This window comes from Anser cygnoides, chromosome 29 (assembly GCF_040182565.1).
Source record: "Anser cygnoides isolate HZ-2024a breed goose chromosome 29, Taihu_goose_T2T_genome, whole genome shotgun sequence".
NCBI lineage: Eukaryota > Metazoa > Chordata > Aves > Anseriformes > Anatidae > Anser > Anser cygnoides.
In genome coordinates this window covers 2,811,887-2,831,645 of record NC_089901.1, presented here as the reverse complement: position 1 = coordinate 2,831,645, position 19,759 = coordinate 2,811,887, and the positions used below count along the sequence as shown (strand labels likewise).

General features: G+C 54.9%; 2 protein-coding genes and 1 long non-coding RNA gene across 3 annotated transcripts; 2 read left to right on the top strand and 1 right to left on the bottom strand.

Annotated features, from left to right (window-relative positions):
* The first annotated feature begins 621 nt into the window (after positions 1-621).
* Positions 622-3,240, top strand: CALM3 (calmodulin 3). Its single transcript, XM_066984826.1, has 6 exons — positions 622-747; positions 1,636-1,666; positions 1,947-2,090; positions 2,176-2,282; positions 2,362-2,497; positions 2,668-3,240. The coding sequence occupies exons 1-6, from the start codon at positions 745-747 to the stop codon at positions 2,694-2,696; spliced, it is 450 nt and encodes a 149-aa protein (XP_066840927.1). The 5' UTR covers positions 622-744; the 3' UTR covers positions 2,697-3,240.
* LOC106029525 (uncharacterized) lies at positions 2,484-5,269 on the bottom strand. Its single transcript, XR_010826921.1, has 4 exons — positions 5,171-5,269; positions 4,973-5,062; positions 3,760-4,878; positions 2,484-2,652 (listed from the first exon to the last, which is right to left on the bottom strand). It is a non-coding gene; the product is annotated as an uncharacterized lncRNA (long non-coding RNA).
* Positions 5,270-11,671: 6,402 nt separating this feature from the next.
* On the top strand, positions 11,672-13,405 carry LOC106029523 (olfactory receptor 10H1-like). The gene has a single exon (XM_048056620.2). The coding sequence runs from the start codon at positions 12,131-12,133 to the stop codon at positions 13,118-13,120; it is 990 nt and encodes a 329-aa protein (XP_047912577.1). The 5' UTR covers positions 11,672-12,130; the 3' UTR covers positions 13,121-13,405.
* The last annotated feature ends 6,354 nt before the right edge of the window (positions 13,406-19,759 follow it).

Sequence of the window (19,759 nt, the reverse complement as noted above, 5' to 3'; positions counted from 1 at the left end):
CCCCCCCCCCCCCCCGGCTGCCTCCCAGTGCTCCCAGTTCGGGGCAGCGCTGGGGGGGGGGGGGGGGCAATGGGGGGGGGGGGGCTGCTGGGATCGCCCCCCCGGGGGGGGAGGGGGGGGCTGCCCCCCCCATAAGCAATAGGGGGGGTGGGGGAGGGGCTCCCCCCCCCCCCCGGCCGTGCCCCCCCCCCGCCGGGCAGTTTTACTGTCTGTAATTAAAGATGTTAAAATAAATAAAGTTATTATTGTACAGGGGGGGAGCCGCCTCGCCTTGGGGGGGGGGGGGGGGGGGGGCTGTTCCCATGGCGACCGCGGGCCTCTTGCCCCCTCCCCGCGGGCTGTTGCCATGGTGACGGGGGGGGGGCGGGCCGCGCCCGTTGCCATGGCCACGCGGCAACGTGGAGGGGCAGCGCTGGGAGGGCGGGGCTCGCGGCCCACGTGACCCACCCCCCCCCTCCCCCTTCCCGCCCAGCCGCCGCTTTGGCGCATTGCGGGTGAGCGGCGGCCAATCGGGGCGGCGCTCTCATCCCGCGGCGGCTCGGCGGCCAATCGGGGCGGCGCTCTCATCCCGCGGCGGCTCGGCGGCCAATGGGGCGGCGGCGCACAGGGGGCTGGCTGGATCCCTCCGCCGTGGGGGGGGGGGGGGCGGGGCTTGCGGGGGGGCGGAGCCGGCGGGAGAGGCGGCGCGCGCGGAGGGATCCGCGGTTCTGCGGCTCAGGAGCCTCCCGCAGCCACCGGAGCGCCATGGTGGGGGGGGGGGGGGGAACCGGCGTCGCCATGGCGACGGGGGCGCTACGGGGCGGGGGGGGGGTGCGCGCTGGGGTTGCTATGGCGACCAGGGGGCTGCTATGGGGCGGGGGGGGGGTCTGGGGTTGCAGTGGGGGGGGTGGCAGCGGGGTTGCTATGGCGACCGAGGGGCTTGGGGGGGGGGCTGGGGTTGCTATGGCGACCGAGGGGCTTGGGGGGGGGGCTGGGGTTGCTATGGCGACCGAGGGGCTTCGGGGGGGGGGGCTGGGGTTGCTATGGCGACCGAGGGGCTTGGGGGGGGGGCTGGGGTTGCTATGGCGACCGAGGGGCTTGGGGGGGGCGCTGGGGTTGCTATGGCGACCGAGGGGCTTGGGGGGGGCGCTGGGGTTGCTATGGCGACCGAGGGGCTTGGGGGGGGGGCTGGGGTTGCTATGGCGACCGAGGGGCTTGGGGGGGGGCTGGCGTTGCTATGGCGACCGAGGGGCTTGGGGGGGGGCTTGGCGTTGCCATGGCGACCGAGGGGCTTGGGGTTGCTGTGGAGACCGAGGGGCTGCTATGGGGTGGGGGGGGGGGGGGCACTGGGGTTGCCGTGGCGACCGTGGGGCTGTAGCGGCGTTGCTATGGTGACGGGGTTGCTACGGCGCGGGAGGGGGGTAGTTGCCGGGGTTGCCATAGCAACCGAGGGGCTGCCATGGCAACGGGGGCAGCTGTGGCCGGAGTGGGGGGGGGGGGGGCTGCGGATGCTGGGGGTGGTTTGGGGCGTCGGGGGCTCCCCGGGGGGGGGCTGCGGGTGTTGGGGGGCAGCGGGGGGTCGGGGGCAGGTGCTGGGGGTCCCGTGGGTGCTCCCTCACCCCTGTGCCCCCCCCCATCCCCCCCCGCCCCCCCCAGGCGGACCAGCTCACCGAGGAGCAGATCGCAGGTGGGACAGCGAGCGGGACTGGGGGGGGGGACGGGGGGGGGGGACGGGGGGGACACGCGATGGGGACACTGTGGGGGGGGGCACTGGGACACCCAGGGGAGGACACCGGGAGCGCCTGGGGGCGTCACCGGAGCGCTCAGCGGGGGACCTGGGGGTGGGGCTGAGGGGTGTCCCCCCCCCTCCCCCCCCTGGAGCACCCCCGGTGCCGGGGGGGGGGTCTGGGGGGGGGGGGGGCCGGGGGGCAGCGCGTGACCCCCGGCCCCGCGGTGACGGTCCCCAGAGTTCAAGGAGGCGTTCTCGCTCTTCGACAAGGACGGCGACGGCACCATCACCACCAAGGAGCTGGGCACCGTCATGCGCTCGCTGGGCCAGAACCCCACCGAGGCCGAGCTGCAGGACATGATCAACGAGGTGGACGCCGACGGTGAGCCCCCTGCGCCCCCCCACCCCCCCCCACCTCACCACCCCCCCCCCTCACTGTCCCTTGTGCCCCCGCCGCCCCTCCCCAGGCAACGGCACCATCGACTTCCCCGAGTTCCTCACCATGATGGCGAGGAAGATGAAGGACACGGACAGCGAGGAGGAGATCCGCGAGGCTTTCCGCGTCTTCGACAAGGTGGGTTTGGGGCCGGGGGCCGGGGGCCTGGGGGGGGGACGTGGCGGGAGCCTCGCGGCCGCGTCCCTGCCGCCCCCAGGACGGGAACGGGTACATCAGCGCGGCGGAGCTGCGGCACGTGATGACCAACCTGGGGGAGAAGCTGACGGACGAGGAGGTGGATGAGATGATCCGCGAGGCCGACATCGACGGGGACGGGCAGGTCAACTACGAGGGTGAGCGCTGGCGCCGCCCCGGGCCACCGCTGTGTCACCTCGGGGGCGTCGACGTCGCCCCGCGGGGCCCTTGCTGTCACCTGCGGGCCCCTCGGGCCGGGGCGCTGCCACGTCCCCCAGCGCTTGTCGTGTCCCCGTCCCCCTCTGAGCGTCCCCTTCTCTCCCGGCAGAGTTCGTGCAGATGATGACGGCGAAGTGAGGGGGGGGGGGGCACGAGGCCACCGGGGCCCCCTCGCTGCCAACGCCTGTCCCCGCCACCGAGGGGTCCCCGCCCCCCACCCCCCACCCCCAAACCCACCCTTGGGGGGCACCCGTAGGGGCTTTATGGGGAGGGGGGAACCCCAACAGGACAGAGGAATCCTATATCCTCCGTAGGGGCTTCGGAAGGGGATGTGGGGGGACCCCGTTTCCCCGCGGGGGGCTTGGGGGGAACCCGGGGGGGGGCGGGCAGGGTGTCTCCCATTTCCCTATGGAGGGTTTGAGGGGTCCGGGGCGGATCCAGGGTCCCCCTCCCAAAACACGGCAGGACCCTTTTTTGCCCCAGGAGAACATTTGGGGACGTTTCAGGGTGATCTGGGGGGTCTCAGGAGGGCTGGGGATCCCTGGGTGTGGGGGGCTGGGACCAGGCCATGGTTTTGGGGTATTTTGGGGGGATTTGGAGGACCCTAACCCCCACCCCCCCCCTATTTGGGCGCTGTCGTGGGCGGCCAAAGCTGTGAAATAAAGCACTGGTTTTGCAGTTCTTACGGCCTTAACGAGGTGCTGTAATGAGGGGCCTTAATGAGGATCCAGACACCGGGGACACCCCGCCACGGGGCCGGGGGGGGTCTGCTCTGGGTTCTGGGTGGGTTCGGGGGTGTTTCTGCGGGCGCACAGCTTCGGTGCAGGGCGGTTTGGGGGGGCTTGGGCGCGAGCGGGCAGCTCCAGGGGGTAGCGGAGAGCTTGGGGGCTGAATCTGGCAGCACTGGGAGGGTACTGGGGGGCACTGGGAGCCCGGTGGGGGAGCTCTAGGCAATGCTGGTGGTGCTCTGGGCAGTATTGGAGGGATACTGGGAGCACACTGAGGGACTGGGCAGTACTGCGGTCAACGGTGGAGTTGGGGGGGGTTCTGGGTGCTACCAGGGTGCACTGGGAGGATACTGGGGGGGGGGTTTCCAGGCAGTACCGGCAGGCACTGGGAGGGTACTGTGAACCTCTGGGGGGTACTGGGCAGTACTGGGGGGTACTGGGCAGTACTGGGGGGGTGTTGGCCTACCAAGTACCTGCTGTATGGCGCCGGCAAGACCACAGGCAGCCTGGCTTTGAACACCTCCGGGGACTGGGCATCCGCAGCTCTGGACAACCTCAGCACCCTCGGAGGAAACGACGGCTTCCTTGTATCTGACCTAAGGCTCCCCGCTCGCAGTCTGAACCCGTTCCCTCTTGCCCTGTCACCGTCTGCCCAAGCGAAGAGTTGCTCTCCATCTTTTTTTTTTTTATAAGCCCCCTTATCAGTACCGGGAAGCCGCGCTGAGATCCCCGCAGAGCCTTTGCGTCTCCAGGCTGAACATCCCCAGCTCCTCGCTTCCCCGGGTCTCGCCTCCAGGTTCAGGGAAGCGAGAGACGGGGGAAGCCTGAGCGGCAGCGAAGACCGGGGCAAAGACCTCAGCGTCCTCCGTGCCTGCCGTTGCCAGCGAAGCGGCGTCAAAAACGTTCAACTTGGCGTCCGCCGGCGCTTTTCTGCAAAACCGCTTTCCCAGACGGGGGAAAACCCAGACGGCGGCGCGGCCCCCTGCTGTGTCACGCGCCCCTCCCAGGGTTGTGTCCTCGGCAGACTTGCCGCTCCGCCAGATCACCTGGCTCGTTAACGAAGGTGTTAAAAACGGGACTGGACCCAGCATTTACCCCTGGGGCACGCTGCCAATTACTGGCCTCCAGCCGCATTTTGTGCCACTTACCCGGCTCGTGCACTGGCAGCTTGTCCATGAGGATCTCATGGCAAACAGCACTGGAAGCCTTCCCCAAGTCTAGGTAGGAAACGGGCACTGCTGCGCCCTCATCTACCAAGCCAGCCTTTTCATGGTAGGTTTCCAGGTTAGTTAACGTGACTGCCCCCTCGTGAATTCACGCTGACCGTTCCCACTCACCTCGTCCTTCGTGTGCTCGGTTCCCGGGATGAGCTGCTCCGTCCCCTGCTCGGGGCGGAGGTGAGGCTGACCTGCCTGTAGTTCCCTGACCTCCCCTTCTTGCCCTTTATGAATTCAGGAGTGACATTTGCTCTCCTGCAGCCCTGGGGCACCTCTCCAAGTTGCCATGACCGTTCCAAGATTTTCGAGGTTGGACTAGATGATCGCAGAGGTCTTTTCCAACCCGAATGATCCTGTGATTCTCTAAGAGTGGCACTGCAACATCAGCCAGCTCCCTCAGCCCTCATGCCTACATCCCATCAAGGCCCTTGGACTTATGATTTTCCAGTTTGCTTAAGTATTCTCTAACCTGATCCTCTTCCGGCAATGGAGCATCTTCCTTGCTTCAGTCTTTCGCCCTCGTCTCTGGGGTCCGAGATTCTGGAGGCTGATCTTGCTGCTAAGGAATGAGGCAAATTCACTCAGGCTTATCCATCTGCTGCATCACCAGGGCCCTAAAGACAGGAAAAAGAAAAAAAAAACAAAAAAAACCAAAAACCACGTTTACCTTAGTCTTCACAGAATCACAGCAGCTCTCCAGGTCTCGCTGGATGGCAGCACAGCCTTCCGGCACGTCAGCCGCTCCTCCCAGCTCAGTGACGCCAGCAAACTTGCTGACACGGCGCTCCGTTCCCTCAGCCAAGTCGCTGGTGAATATACTGAATAGTACTGGTCCCAGCACCGACCCTTGAGGGGCTTCTCCTCCCTTCCTTATGCAGAATCATAGCATCGTCTAGGTTGGAGAAGATCTTCGTGAACCTCAAGTCCAACCATCAGCCTGACCTACTGAGCCCCGAATGTACTTACAAAAGCTATTCCTGCCTTTGACATCCCTTGTCGGAGTCAGTCCCAGGTAGGCTCTGGCGTTCCTCGCTACATCTCTGAGTGCTCGGAGAATGTCTCTCTACACCTCCCAGGTTACTTGTCTCTGCTTCCATCCTTTGTATTCTTCCTTTTCATGTCCGAGTACTTCTGGGAGCTTGTGGCGAAACAACCACACGGACACCAGGGTTCTTTAGGGATCAACAACTTCAACTACCTTTCTTGAGGACAGGCTCCCTTCTTATGCCGTTAGCTCTACCAGCGGTACTTTTCCAACTAATTATTCCTTGGTTAACAACTTTGCCTGGCAACCGCAAACACCCCGCAGCTTCCATGTCTTCACGGTTGGAGAGCAAGCAGTTTGAGACAGCAAGGCGTCTCCTGAATCACCCTTCTTTGTTCCTTCTAACTTGTTTACGTTCCTCATGGCCTCATCCTAACGAGCCTGATGTTATCACCAACCATGGGGCTTGTTGACCCCCCCCCATGGCGATACTCCCACAGGAGATCCTTTTTCATCCATGCAGGCCTCTGGGCATTTTCGCCTGACTTCTTGCCTGTTGGGATGCACCATCCTTGAGCGTGGAGGAGGTGATCCTTGAACATGGGCCCCTCTCCCCTTCAGGGCCTTATCTCACGGGACTCTTCCGAACAGATCCCTGAAGAGGCTGAAGTCTGCTCTCCTGAGGTGCAGGCCTGTGACCTTGTTTTTTGCCCTTCTTCCTCCTCCCAGGAATCCTGAGTTCCACCATCTCATGAATCCTGAGTTCCGCCATCTCATGCTCCCTGCTGCCAAGGCTGCCTTCAACCTTCACATCCCCAGGAAGTCCTTCTTTGCGACCACGTGGACCAGCAGATCATCTCTCTTCATCGTCTCCTCGGGTCGGGAAGCTGTTGTCAATGCTCTCCAGGACTCTCCTGGATTGCTTCTGCCCTCCTGTGCTGCCCCTCCAGCAGGTATTGGCGTGGTTGAAGTCTCCCTGAGGATCAGGACCCGCAAACGTGAGGCAATGTCTGTAGAAGGCCTCATCCGCTTGTTCTTCCTGGCCGGACGGCTTTTAGCAGGCGCCCACTGCAGTGTCACCCGTACGGGTCTGCTCTTTACCCCATGCACCTCGCTGGATCAGCAACCATCCCCAGGCAGAGCTCCCTGCACCTCAGCTGCTCTCTCACACAAAGGGCAACCTCACCTCCTCGTCCTTCTGACATGTCCTTCTCCAAGAGCCTGTATCCCCCCATCGCAGTGCTCCAGTCGTGCAAGCTATCCGACCACACGTTCATAGGCATAGCCTCGCTTGCACGCCAATGCTGGAGGTGATCTCACTTAAACCCTGTTTTGTTGGTTTTTCTCTTTGCTTTTGTTGACATCGCTGCAGGCCCTTTGCTCATCGGTCCTGCCCATTGCTCCCTCACAGGGCTGCTGGTGACCTTTGCTGTCATTTTGACTTTGACTTTGCTGTCATTTTGACTTCAGCGGGGAGGGTTGCAGGGCTGGCCCTGTGGCAGCAGTCCAGGCGCTTTGATAGTAGGAAGAAGTTTTTTTACTCTGAGAGTGGTGAGGCGCTGGAACGGGTTGCCCAGAGAAGCTGTGGATGCCCCAGCCCTGGAAGTGTGTAGAGGCCAGGCTGGATGGGGCTTTGGGCACCTTGGTCTGGTGGGAGGTGTCCCTGCCCACGGCAGGGGGGTTGGAACGGGATGGCCTTTAAGGTCCCTTCCAACCCAACCATTCTGTGACCGTATCATTCCATGATTCTAAGCTGCCCTGTGTGGGCAGTTCTGGGATCCACCGCTGGTCAAAGCCAGGTCAGTGAGCAACACTGGTTGGGCCTGTAAGAGCGTATTTAAGAAAGGGGGAAAACAAAACTGCTGCCCAGCAGCAGCTGGGAGAGCGAGGAGTGAGAACCAGCCCCGCAGACGCCAAGGCCAGTGAAGGAGGGCAGGAGGTGCTCCAGGCACGGAGCTGAAGTTCCCCTGTGGCCTGGGGTGGCGCAGGCTCTCCCCCTGCACCCACGGGTCCCACACGGAGCAGATCTCCACGCTGCAGCCCGTGGAGGAGCCCCCGGTGGAGCAGGTGGATGTGGCCTGGAGGAGGCTGCGGCCCATGGAGAGCCCCCGCAGGAGCAGGCCCCGGGCCGGAGCTGCAGCCATGGAGAGGAGCCCAGGCAGGAGCAGGGGATTTGAGGGTGACGTAGAAGCGGGTGGATGGGAGAAGGTGTTTTTAGTTTGCTTGTAGTTTCTCACTGCTCTAGCTTGTTAATAAGAGGTAATAAATTGCATTAATCTTCCTATGCTGAGTCTGTTTTGCCTGTGATGATAATTGTTGAGTGATTTCCCTGTCCTTATCTCAACCCATGCGCTGTTTCACGGTATTTTTCCCCCCTGTCCCACTGAGGAGGGGGAATGAGAGTGCCGTGGTGAAGCTTAGCTACCTACTGGTATGAAACCACCGTCCATTTTCATCCCCGTGCTCGACCTTGTCATTTACAAGAACAAGAACAACAAAATGTCCCTTCATGAAAACAGTCAGAAAAACATATACTTTCCCAGGAAGTTTTCCCATGAAGAAGTGAAGATGAGATGCTTCCTGAGCGGGCAGTTTGAGCCAACATCTTCCGCTTCCCGAGAACATCCCCCTTTTTCCATACATCCTCTTTTGCTCATAGGGAAGCTTTCAGGAAAGACATGACAACTAATCAAGACTGCTAAGAATCTGACACAGAAAATCAACAAACTGCAGTCACATTGAGATTGGAAGCATGAAATTCAATGAATTTATTTATTTTTTTAAATTATTTTTTAATGTGGAAACCCAAATTTCCACTCCAGCGATAGTTTGGTAATTAAGTTTCCTAGGTGCAACCTTGCAATGCGAGCCGTAAACGTAAGCCCTTAGACACTTGCAAAGTGTGTCCCACCAACCTCAGTGAGAACAAAGATGTCTATGGAGGAGGACCTACAGAGCAGCTCCGCAGGAAGAGCTCTCCTAGAAAAATGAATGAACAAGGTCTCTGTAAGAGCATGTTTTTCCTCCAAAATGATGGTCTCTTCTCTAAATCAATGGAGCCAGCTGAAAAAGTGGAGTTAGCAAACCTAGGAAGGGAAACTTTTTCAGGAGGAAAAAGCTTCATGGCTGTGTTATAAAACCATGCTCCATCTCCCGTAGTTGCTGTCATGTACAGCCAAGTGTTTCCCTCTTTCCATCCATGAGGTTGCCCAAGATGTGCCTCAGCACGGGACCATGCTGAGCTCCCTCTTCCCAACACAGGGCCGTGGGCAGCTCACACGCAAAGCCCAGCCGTGAGCTACGAGTGGTCTCCCAAGCAGAGATCTTGAGGACTTTTTATTTCTAGGGTTTGTCACCATGTAAGGGGTATGCTTCCTCCAAAGCTTCGTATGTCACATTGCAACTTGTCTTGTTTTAACCTTGCAGAATTGTGTCTCTGCAGAGTAGAGAGCCCTTTTGGGGTCAACATTTCCCCCAAAGGAAATACTCCACCTATCCGTGGAGAAGGTAAGAGGCTGGAAACGCCTTCCCAAGCCTGAGCCCTGCTCAGGGCTCCATCAGCTTCAAGGGCAGACCCAGTCCTACAAGGCCATTTGATTCTTGCTTTGTGGGAACGATCGCAGGAGGCTGTGGGATGGTGCACGAGACAGTCGGCTCATCTTGGTTCTTGTGAGCAGCTGCCTTTGCTTCATGCTGGCTGCACCACAGGAGATTTCTTGCTGTCCCTGGCTGGCACCAGCATTGTGGCACCTTCCACCACGCTGGGGGACGTGGGCCTTGAGGAAGGCCACCAGAGGCATCTCAGTCACCGAGAAGGCGGTCAAGAAGGTGCTGCCTTGGATGGTCCCTTCTGGGGTCCCATTGGCAGCCATGGGCAGCCCTGAGGCCATGGGGGATCCCGTAAGATGTCGTGATCCTTCCCTCCACTCAGCAGCAGAGGACAAAACAAAGCCCTGACCCAGCGAATCCCGCTGGTTTGGAGCCAGCTTTCATCCCTGGTGGTTCCGTGGGCCGTAGGATTTCTGACTGTAATTTCTTTCTGCCACTGAAACTGACAGAAAACAAACACCAAGTGTGAAGGGCAATGGTCTGTGGGGGACACAGTTTCCAAATGCAGGAGCACACGGTTTCTAACCTTAAAGTAAGGTTAGAGGCAGACACCCCCAGCTGCAGACAGCTAACGGGAATGTCAGTTCTCTGGTCCAGCGACTCAGCTGTTGGATGCTGCTTCTCAACAGGACGTTTAATGCCGTTTCATTCATAGAATCGTAGAATCGTAGAATTATAGAATGGCTTGGGTTGGAAAGGACCCTAAAGATCATCTAGCTCCAACCCCCCTGCCACAGACAGGGACATCTCCCACTAGATCAGGTTGGCCAAGGTCCCATCCAGCCTGGCCTTGAGCACCTCCAGGGATGGGGCATCCACAGCTTCTCTGGCAACCTGTTCCAGGGCCATCTACCAGACTAACTTCTTACCAGGGGAATAAGCAAACAGTTCTAAGCACAGTTACCTTAAAGGAGGCTGTAAAGAGGTGGGGGTTGGTCTGTTCTCCTACGTGCCTGGTGACAGGACGAGGGGGAATGGGCGAAAGTTGCGACAGGGGAGTTTTAGGTTGGATGTTAGGAAGTACTTCTTTACCGAAAGGGTTATTAAGCATTGGAACGGGCTGCCCAGGGAGGTGGTGGAGTCACCATCCCTGGAGGTCTTTAAAAGACGTTTAGATGTAGAGCTTAGCGATATGGTTTAGTGGAGTACTTAGTGTTAGGTCGGAGGTTGGACTCGATGATCTTGGGGTCTCTTCCAACCTAGAAATCTGTGATACTGTGATACTGTGACCTCCGTCTGGCTACGTGTTGGGATTCCTGACAATGTGGCCTCCTGTGGGATGCTTCACCTCAGGAGGCACGAAGGAGGGAGCTGTGTCTCCACCTCCCCAGACTGTTTCTTCAAACCCCAGTGCCAGGCTCGCAGTGGGGAAGAGGGACAGGGGCTGAGCTCCTACTCGTCCCTACGTTTCTGCACCAAGAGAGAAGGAGACCTGCAGCCCCCGCTGCCAGCCTGGCACCTGCACTGCCCGCAGGTAAGAGCCAGGCAGAATCCTGCCCTGGGTAACGGTGCTCAATCCACCGGAGGTGCCCACGAGCTGTTTAAGACCCTCCGTAAAGCCATGATTGTGGCTGGGCGCTGAGAGAACGGGCACACGGGATCATCACGGGGCTGGCGGGCTGCAGTGTGGTGCAGTGCATCCGTCCTTCCTGGGAGAGCGAGTGCTCATCACCTCCTCGTCGGTATCCCGGGGAGATGCTTGCCTGGGCAGGCGGCAGCGTCCTGCTGAAGGTCAGCGAGCACCTCTTCCTCCTGAAGCCGGCGGGTCAAAAGCAGCAGGAGGAGACATTGGCTTGGAGGAAGTTTTAAAGGTATTTTCCTCACCCTTTCTTGCTCCCTCTTGTCTGATCCGGGATTGCACTGGCTTGCGGTTAATGACGCATTAAAAAGTCAAGCAGTGCAAACTGTCCAGCGAACGGGACGGAGCTGGGAGCTGACGGTGCAGGTGCGGTCCTGTGTTAAAGCCTGGGTCAGACCTTTTTTTAAGAAGCCAGGGTAATATCCCACTGTTCTCACTCAGACCAAGACCACCCCACACATGCCATCCATGTTAGGGGGGCACCTTGAAACAACACAGCTCTAGGAAGGTATCCCTACAGTTCCAAGGCCATCACATCAAACGGCATCTCCCGTGGTTTCCAGCACCCCAAATGTCTCTAGGCATCCCCTGAGCTACACCTCCTGGAGCACGAGCACCCCTGGAGCAGTGTGGGTCACACCCTCTGAAGGTAAAAGACTGATGTGATCAGACGAGTCATCGCAAGAAATGTCTGTTCCCATCTAGGAGAAAAAGACACTCGCGCGAATGGTGGACATCCAGAGCTGGGTGAGACAAGTTTCCCCTTAAGATATAGCTCGGTTGACTCTCCTGGAGTCCTGTGGGAGTACTGAACGTGCTGCTCTTCCCCACACCATGCCTAGATCTGCTAATGAGATGAAAGACACTTTCATTACAGTTCAGGATAAGTCAGGCGACTACCCTTGCCCTCTCCAGCAAGATCCACGGTCAGCTACAGTGGGTGCAGATCCTAGGAGAGAACAAGGTCAAAACATCTCAGGAGAGAGTGGGAGGGAGGGTGAGCTGTCCGCCTGAGGTGTCTGCACGTGGGTTCATCCCTCTCAGTCCATGCAAAGCCCTTGGAGCTGCAGCCCAGGGTTTCAATCCTGCTCCTCCCTGGATGAATGCCAGTCGGAAATCCTCACTTCTCCCATGTGTGCAGCGTGCCCTAAGCCTGCTGAGGAACTAATGCCACTTCTGTTCTTTTCTGTCTTGTTCTTTCCAGCTGCAATCAGTGATGCTGCACACAGATGGGCCAGTGTACTCCTTTAGCTAATGCAGCACAACCCTTGAAGGCAAGCAGCAGCGGAGAACAAAAAGGCGTGCTGTGCTCGGCATGGGATTGAGAGTGCAGAGAGAAATTCAGCCCTAAAAGGGGAATGCTCAAAATCTTCACCACTGCCGTCCTCACACCAGGCTACAGCTGGTGCTGTTAAAATATTGCTCTTCTTGTGCTCGTCTCAGGCAAAGCACAAATGAGAAGGGAGAATCAAACCGTTCCAACAGGGTTTGTTTTTATTGGGTTTTCCCACTTTCCTAAACTCCAGGCCGTGCTGTTTGTGCTGTTTCTCCTAATGCACGTGGTGACCCTAGTTGGAAATATAGTGATAATGTTTGTTATCAGGCTGAATCAGAGGCTGCACATGCCCATGTATTTTTTTCTAAGTGCTCTATCCTTCTCAGAAATCTGTTACACCTTCTCCATCATCCCAAAGATGCTGTCTGGATTAGTGCCGGGAACTAGAACCATTTCTTTCCTGGGCTGTGCTGCACAAATGCATTTCTCCTTCATGTTTGGATTCACGCACTCTTTCCTCCTGACAGTGATGGGATATGACCGGTACGTGGCGATCTGTCAGCCCTTGCGTTACAGCACCGTGATGACCTCCCGAGCCTGTACCCAGCTGGTGGCTGCCTCATGGGCCGGCGGTGGTCTCCTGGGGGTGCTGGTGACCGGTGCTGTGTTCCAGTTACCGTTCTGCCAGTCCCACCACGTTGACCACTTCTTCTGCCATGTGCCCCCCATGCTCCAGCTGGCTTGTGCTGGTGGCGAGCTGGTTGGCATTGCAGTTGGCATCTTTTGCATTACTGCCTTGTTGGGATGCTTTCTGTTCATCCTTCTCTCCTACGCCTTTATCCTTGGCTGTATCCTGCAGATGCCATCAGCCAAGGGGAGGCACAAAGCTTTCTCCACCTGTGCCTCCCACATCACCGTGGTGGTGGTGCATTACGGCTGTGCCTCTGTCATCTATCTGAAACACCACTCACCCCGTGCTGCGGGAGCTAGTGTTCTGATTGACGTGTCTTACACTGTCTTCACCCCCTTCCTGAGCCCCATCATTTTTAGTCTGCGAAACAAAGATTTAAAAAATGCCTTTTGGAAATCTGTGAAGAAAAGCTTCATCATCAGGAATGCAAATATTTGTCCAGGATCTAGTTTCAGTTACAGTGATGATTATTGCTAATTTTTATTTGTTTGCTTGTTTATTTATTTATTTATTTATTTATTTATTTTCCTTTGGTAGTTCCTTGCTGCTTTCAAAAGAATAGCCATACATTTTTCCAGGCAGACGATTCATTCTCGCAGCTGTGACGCTTTTTGCACTCGCTGGGCGTTGCAGGCTGCACTGCAAGGCTTGGCTGGAGCACCCAGGTGTAACTTTTAATGCTGCAAATTCAGCGTCATGGAGAAGCAAGAGTGGCCAAAGCTCTCAGCCCTCCCAGAGGAGACACGAGCCGCTCCTCGAGGAGCAGCGGGTGAATGTCTGAGACCTGGTGCAGCAGGCTCTTGTCCTCGCCGTAGGCACACTGACTGACCCCCTGAGCATGACTTTGCCTCTTCTGGTGCTGACAGCGAAGCTGGCCTGAGAAGGCTTTGGACTCGTCTTTTTCTTTTGTCTCGTTCAGCTTTTGACAATTTGCAGACTCAAAAGTGCTCACTTGAAGACAAACACAATTTGCTATTCTGCTGTTTTGAAAGACTCACTTCTCTAAGGAATTTAGATGTGGATTTAAAAAGGTGGTTTTAGAGTACGAGGATTTTGTTTGCGAGAAAAATATTTATTTATTTATTTATTTATTTATTTATTTATTTATTTCCCCCCAGGTGTTTGTACTCCTGGTTATGCAAAAACAATCGAGCATTTAAACAGTTTCCCTACATCTGGATAGGTGCAAAATCATAAAATATCTCAGTTTTTCTGAACACTGATTTTCAGGCATAATTTCTCCTCCCATGACGCACGTGTAACTTCAGCAGGACTATATTCTCTCCCAGGGCTACAGACAAGACAGGGAGATCTCTGAATCCACTTGCTTTAATTAATAGCTTTGTAATAAGTAACTAACCTACCAGTGCTCTTCTGTATTCAGAATGAAAAATAAAGGAAGTGTTACTCAGTAGCAGCATATTTGTGCATGATTTTTGCTGCAAGTGAGAGGACACCACTTGAATGTGCTCTCAACAGACCTAAGGAAAAAAAAAATACCGCGTAAAAGTCACTGTACTTTGCACAGACCAGAAGATATATTTGTTGGCCCAGCCATAGCTTGAGGAACAGGCAGACTTCCAGGGTCTAACATCCAGGATATGCAACACTACGCTGATTTCACAGGCACCATGGCAATGATGTACAAAAAGAAACGCACAGAAAGATGTCAAGGAGGTTGCGTGGGGTTGTTGTCTCCCCACTTCATCCCATCAGTGCGCAGGAACCCCTGGTGAGACAGATCTCAGGAGGGAAGGGTAAGAAAGAGAGAAAAATCCATCAGAGTAGCCTGACACAGGCAGGCAGTGAGCACAGCCAGGAGAAGAGGAGCTTTGGACAGGGGTGTGCCAGTGCTTCCCTGGAAAATTCAGCCTGCTTTGTGCAAATCTGGCAGGATTCTGTTTAAAAAGAAAGTCCAAGAGCCTGCTGAGCTCAGGTCTGAAGGATAGGTCTGCCCTTGGCCTCTTGGACAGGTGGACAAGGGCTGGAGCATGGGGGGGGTAGGAGTAGAGCTCTTGCCACGTTGGCGCATTTCACCTTGTGCTTGGCCATGTCACTGCTGATAGCTGGCTTTAAAACGTCAAGCTCAGCAGGACCACCTGAAGAAGCCCCTGAGAAACAGGCATTTCTTGCTAGAGGTCCCATTGCACCAGGCCTCTGCTGGAGCAGCCATGAGTGCCCCTGTGCTGTTTGTGCTTGTGCTTCCTAGCGGAGTTTAAAGGTGATTCAGATGGAAATATTTACCCTTTACATCCACAGAAATAAATGTGACATAGCACACGTTGGTAGTTTTTTTGTTGTTGTTTGCTTATTTATTTCTTTTATTTATTTATTTAAAAAACAGCTTTCTGCTTTGGTTTCTGCCTGCACAGAAATGCAGAGCAAGGCACAGGTTGGTCAATACAGCTCTAAACAGGCGCCGACTGTCTTTGTATTGCATTTTATACGGATTTTAGGGCTATAAAACTCACCTCCTCCCTCCCTAACACTGGCATTGCTGCAAAGGGCAGACGCTGACGGCAGTGGTGGGCACTCAGACGCACATCTCATTTACCCTTGGGACCAAACAGCTACAGCCTGGCCATGGGAGAGAACTGCCCTAGAAGCAGGGACCAAGATGCTATCCCTGTCTCTGGTGCTGTCCTTTTCCTGAAACATCGAACTTCATACACATCTAACAGTCCATTTCCTACTTCCTCAAGGAACGTTTCATCCTAATTTTGAAATTTGCTTTAATTCACTATAGTTATTGTGGGCCTCCCAGTGGACATTTGCCCACATTGAAACACAGGAGGTTCCACCCGAACGTCAGGAAACTCTTTACTGTGCGGGCGACTGAGCAATGGAACAGGTTGCCTAGAGAGGCTGTGGAGCCTTCCTCCGTGGAGATATTCCAAAGCCACCTGGACATGGTCCTGGCCCTGCTTGAGCCAGGGTTTGGACCAGGTGATGTCCAGAGGTCCCTTCCAGCTCAACCATTCTGTGGTTCTGTGGGTGTTACTGGAAGGTGCTGCTCTGGACCTACCTTAGCATCTGGCCTTCTGTTTCTCTGGCCACCTGCAAGGAGGCACCAGGAGGTTGGGTGTCTGTCACTATCTGCCCATGTGAAAAATCACTTTCCATCTTTTTTATAAACTACCTTTAATTACTGAAAGGATGCAGTGAGGTCCCTCTCCTTTCCTCACCTCACCTCGCCTCGCCTCTCCTCTCTTCTTCCCACCTCTAAAACATTTCCAGTACTGTTATCCCCCATGGAAAGTGTCCTTCCACGGAGACAATTCGGACTGCATGTACCACTGAGGAATGCATCTTACATTTTATTCAGCTATACCATGTTTTCTCCTTGTTTGTTCACAGCCAAGAGAAATCCTTCTGTGTGCAGGTAGTTCTCTAAGTAAGTTCTCTAAGTAAGGTAAGAACAGACATATAGAGCTGTAACTCTCAGCTACGAACTGCAGTAGAAAATGCACAGATTTGAGAGAGTTCTCTGAGTTGCAGGTGGCTGAGAAAAGTGGGGTGAAGGGGCAGCACTAAAGAGTGCCCGTACATTGTCCAGTGGCAAGGGTCCTCCTTTTCCTCCACGTTCAGACTTCAGCAGGAGACATTATGAATCAATAACAATTATAGAAAGCTGGTATTGCTTATTCTTTAAGTTGTAAAATAAAGATATTTAAAGAAGACAGAGAAGTGTTTTTTTGTTTGTTTGTTTGTTTTTGTATTTGTTTGGTTTCTATATGCATTGATATCTTCCCTTTTTAGCTACCCTCCTGATATTTCTCCAATTGGCCACACAGGACTTGCAGGCAATTATGGGCAGAGCCATAGCTAATTAGGACTTTTTTTGTGTGTGTGTTTTAATAAGCACTCTGGTACATTTGTTAAGATACTGACGGCCTTCATCTCCAGAGACAGCGTTTGGCTAAACAGGAAACTCATGACTGAGCTCCAGTGCAAAAGGGCAATCTATAGGAAGTGGATGCAGGGAACAGCTGAAAAAAAGAGGAACTGAGAACCACTGTTTGAGCACAGAATTTGGAAAGCCAAAGCTCTCCTAGAGCTGGCACTTGCAAGGGACATCCATGGTGTGCATATGGGCTGCTACAGCTTCATTTACGGTAAAAGAGGAAACAAAGAAAATGTGGGTGCACTGCTAGATGGGATGGAGAATGTAGCAGGGGTAGATGCAGACAGGTACTCAGTGTCTTTGCCTCAGTCTTTACCAGCAAGGTCCTTTAGGCCTTTGTTCTTACAAAGACTCAAGGAAGAGATAAATACAAACAGTGGATGAGGATCAATTCAGGGGCTACTTGAGGAAACTCAGCCATGAGGAGACCATGGTCTGGAAGGGCTGCATCCAAGGGTGATATAAGAACAGACCAATGACACACAGACCATTCTGCACCATCTTGGAAAGCTCATGGAGATCAGGAGAACCATCTGCTTAATGGCAAAAATTGGCACACACGATACCGCTAGGGGAAACCTGGGCAGTATCAAAACGGACTACAGAGTTTAGCTGCCCAGCAAGGTAAAACCACCACAGTCCTTTTTGGCGCCCAACGTGGTGCTCGAAGGGTTGAGATAACAGTAGATTTGACCACAGCACTTTAGAGGGAATTTACAATTGTCGTACTTAGTTAACGATAGTCACAATATTGTCTGCTTTGCTCCTAATATTCTTCTGTGATCCTGCTTTATATGCTCCGTAACACGTACTTCCTTTTACTGTGTATCAGATCTGAGAGTTTGCTAAAGGCTGTGTTTTTTCAGATCACCGTGCTTGAGCCTAATCTTGTATTTGGGCCTTGAATTTGCTGTCTTCTCTGTACTTTGGTACTGTCTCTTGGAGAATATTAACAACTACACTCTTCTTTCTCCTCTGGAAGACAGTTTGTGGATGATATCAGGAATGGTACCTCATCCTTCTTTTCCCATGGGCTAATTACAGTAGCTTTAGAGTTTTTGAACGTCCATGAGTAACCAACATAGATCTCCAGAATGCGTTTCTGTTAACGTTAAACAATTATTTAAGACGACCACCCAGGAATCTACCCTGAGACAGCGTGGTGGTGGGTGGCAAGGTGTGTGGGAAGGTATGGGCAGGTACCTGTCACGGTTGTCTCCTCTGATGGTTTTGAACTTCACCCCTGCACAAGTGTGAAATCCTAAAAAACTGATCGAATGTTTGAAAGATGTATGCCCTGACCCTGGCAATGTCAGAGAACGCCAGGTTGCTGCACTGTGCTGGGGCCTGGCCTGCGCCTATCAAACTGTAATTAACACCACCCAGCACCCTCAAGGGAAGGAGGAGGTCACTGAATCTGATGACCAGATAACACACACTGTGGCTAACCCAGAGGGCCAGCTGTCGACGGTATCAGTCGCCCCCATAGTCAAGGCAAAACAATGGAAGCAGAGCAACTGGCAGGGCAGAGGTAAACGCATCTGGGCAGCTGCACTGTGGCAAGACATTGCTGCCGAGTGGAAGACGTTGATGTAAAAGTATGTCCTGTAGATGTTCACATGCCAAAGAACTGTGCCACTGAAGAACAACAGAATAACAAAGAGGTGGACCGGGCTTCGAAACTTGAAGTGGCTCAGGTGGACCTGGGCTATGGAAGTAGGGGCGAGCTGTTTGTAGCTCGATGGGCCCCATGAAACATCAGGACTTCTGGGGAGGGATTCCACATACAGACGAGCTTGTGGTCGAGGGGTGGACCTGACCACGGAGGCAATAACACAGATCACCCATGAGTGTGAAACCTGTGCTGCAAGCAAGCAAGCCATGAGAGTAAAGTCTCTCTGGAACAGGGGGTGGTGGCTAGGATTTGGCAGTCAGGTGAAGTCCCTGGTGACTGGAAAAAGGGAAACATCACTCCCATTTTTAAAAGGGGTAGAAAGAAAGACCTGGAGAACTACAGGCTGGTGAGCCTCACCTCTGTGCCTGGCAAGATCATGGAACAGATCCTCCTGGAAGTAATGTTAAGGCACATGCAAGACCAGGAGCTGATCTGAGACAGCCAGCATGGCTTCACCAAAGGTAAATCATGCCTGACCAAACTGGTGGCCTTCTATGATGGAGTGACAACATCAGTTGACCAAGGAAGACTGACCGATGTCATCTACCTGGACTTCTGTAAGGCTTTTGACACAGTCCCACATGACATCCTGATTTCTAAACTGGAGAGATACGGATTTGAAGGGTGGACCATTCAGTGGATAAGGAATTGGGTTGATGGACGCACCCAGAGAGTAGTGGTCAATGGCTCTATGTCCAGGTGGAGGTTGGTGATGAGTGGTGTCCCTCAGGGGTCTGTCTTGGGACCGGTGCTTTTCGGTATCTTCATCAATGACATAGATGATGGGATTGAGGACACCCTCAGCAAGTTTGGAGAGCACCAAGCGGAGTGGTGCAGTTGATTCAACAGAAGGAAGGGATGCCATCCAAAGGGACTTGGATAAGCTTGAGAAGTGGGCCCACGTGAACCTAATGAGGTTCAAGCCCAAGTGCAAGGTGCTGCACCTGGGCCAGGGCAATCCCAGGCATGGGTACAGACTGGGAGAAGAACTCATTGAAAGCAGCCCCGCGGAGAGGGATTTGGGGGTTCTGGTGGATGAGAAGCTCGACGTGAGCCAGCAGTGCGCGAGTGTGCGCTTGCAGCCCAGAAGGCCAATTGCATCCTTGTCTGCATCAACAGAGCAGTGGCCAGCAGGTTGAGGGAGGTGTGACTGTCCCCCTCTGCTCTGCCCTTGTGAGGCCCCACTTGGAGTCCTGCATCCAGGTCTTGGGCTCCCAGCACAAGAAGGATGTGGAGCTGTTAGAACAGGTCCAGAGGAGGGCCACAAAGATGATCAGAGGGCTGGAGTACCTCTCCTATGAAGAAACGCTGAAAGAGCTGGGGATGTTCAGCCTGGAGAAGTCTCTGTGGAGATCTCATTGCGGACTTCCAATACTTAAAGGGTTGTCAAAAAAGGCTGAAGAAGGACTCTTTACTGTGTAGATAATGATAGGACAAGGGGGAATGGTTTGAAACTGAAAGAGGGGAGATTTAGATTGGATGTTAGGAAGAAATTCTTCACTCAGAGGGTGGTGAGGCACTAGAACAGGTTGCCCAG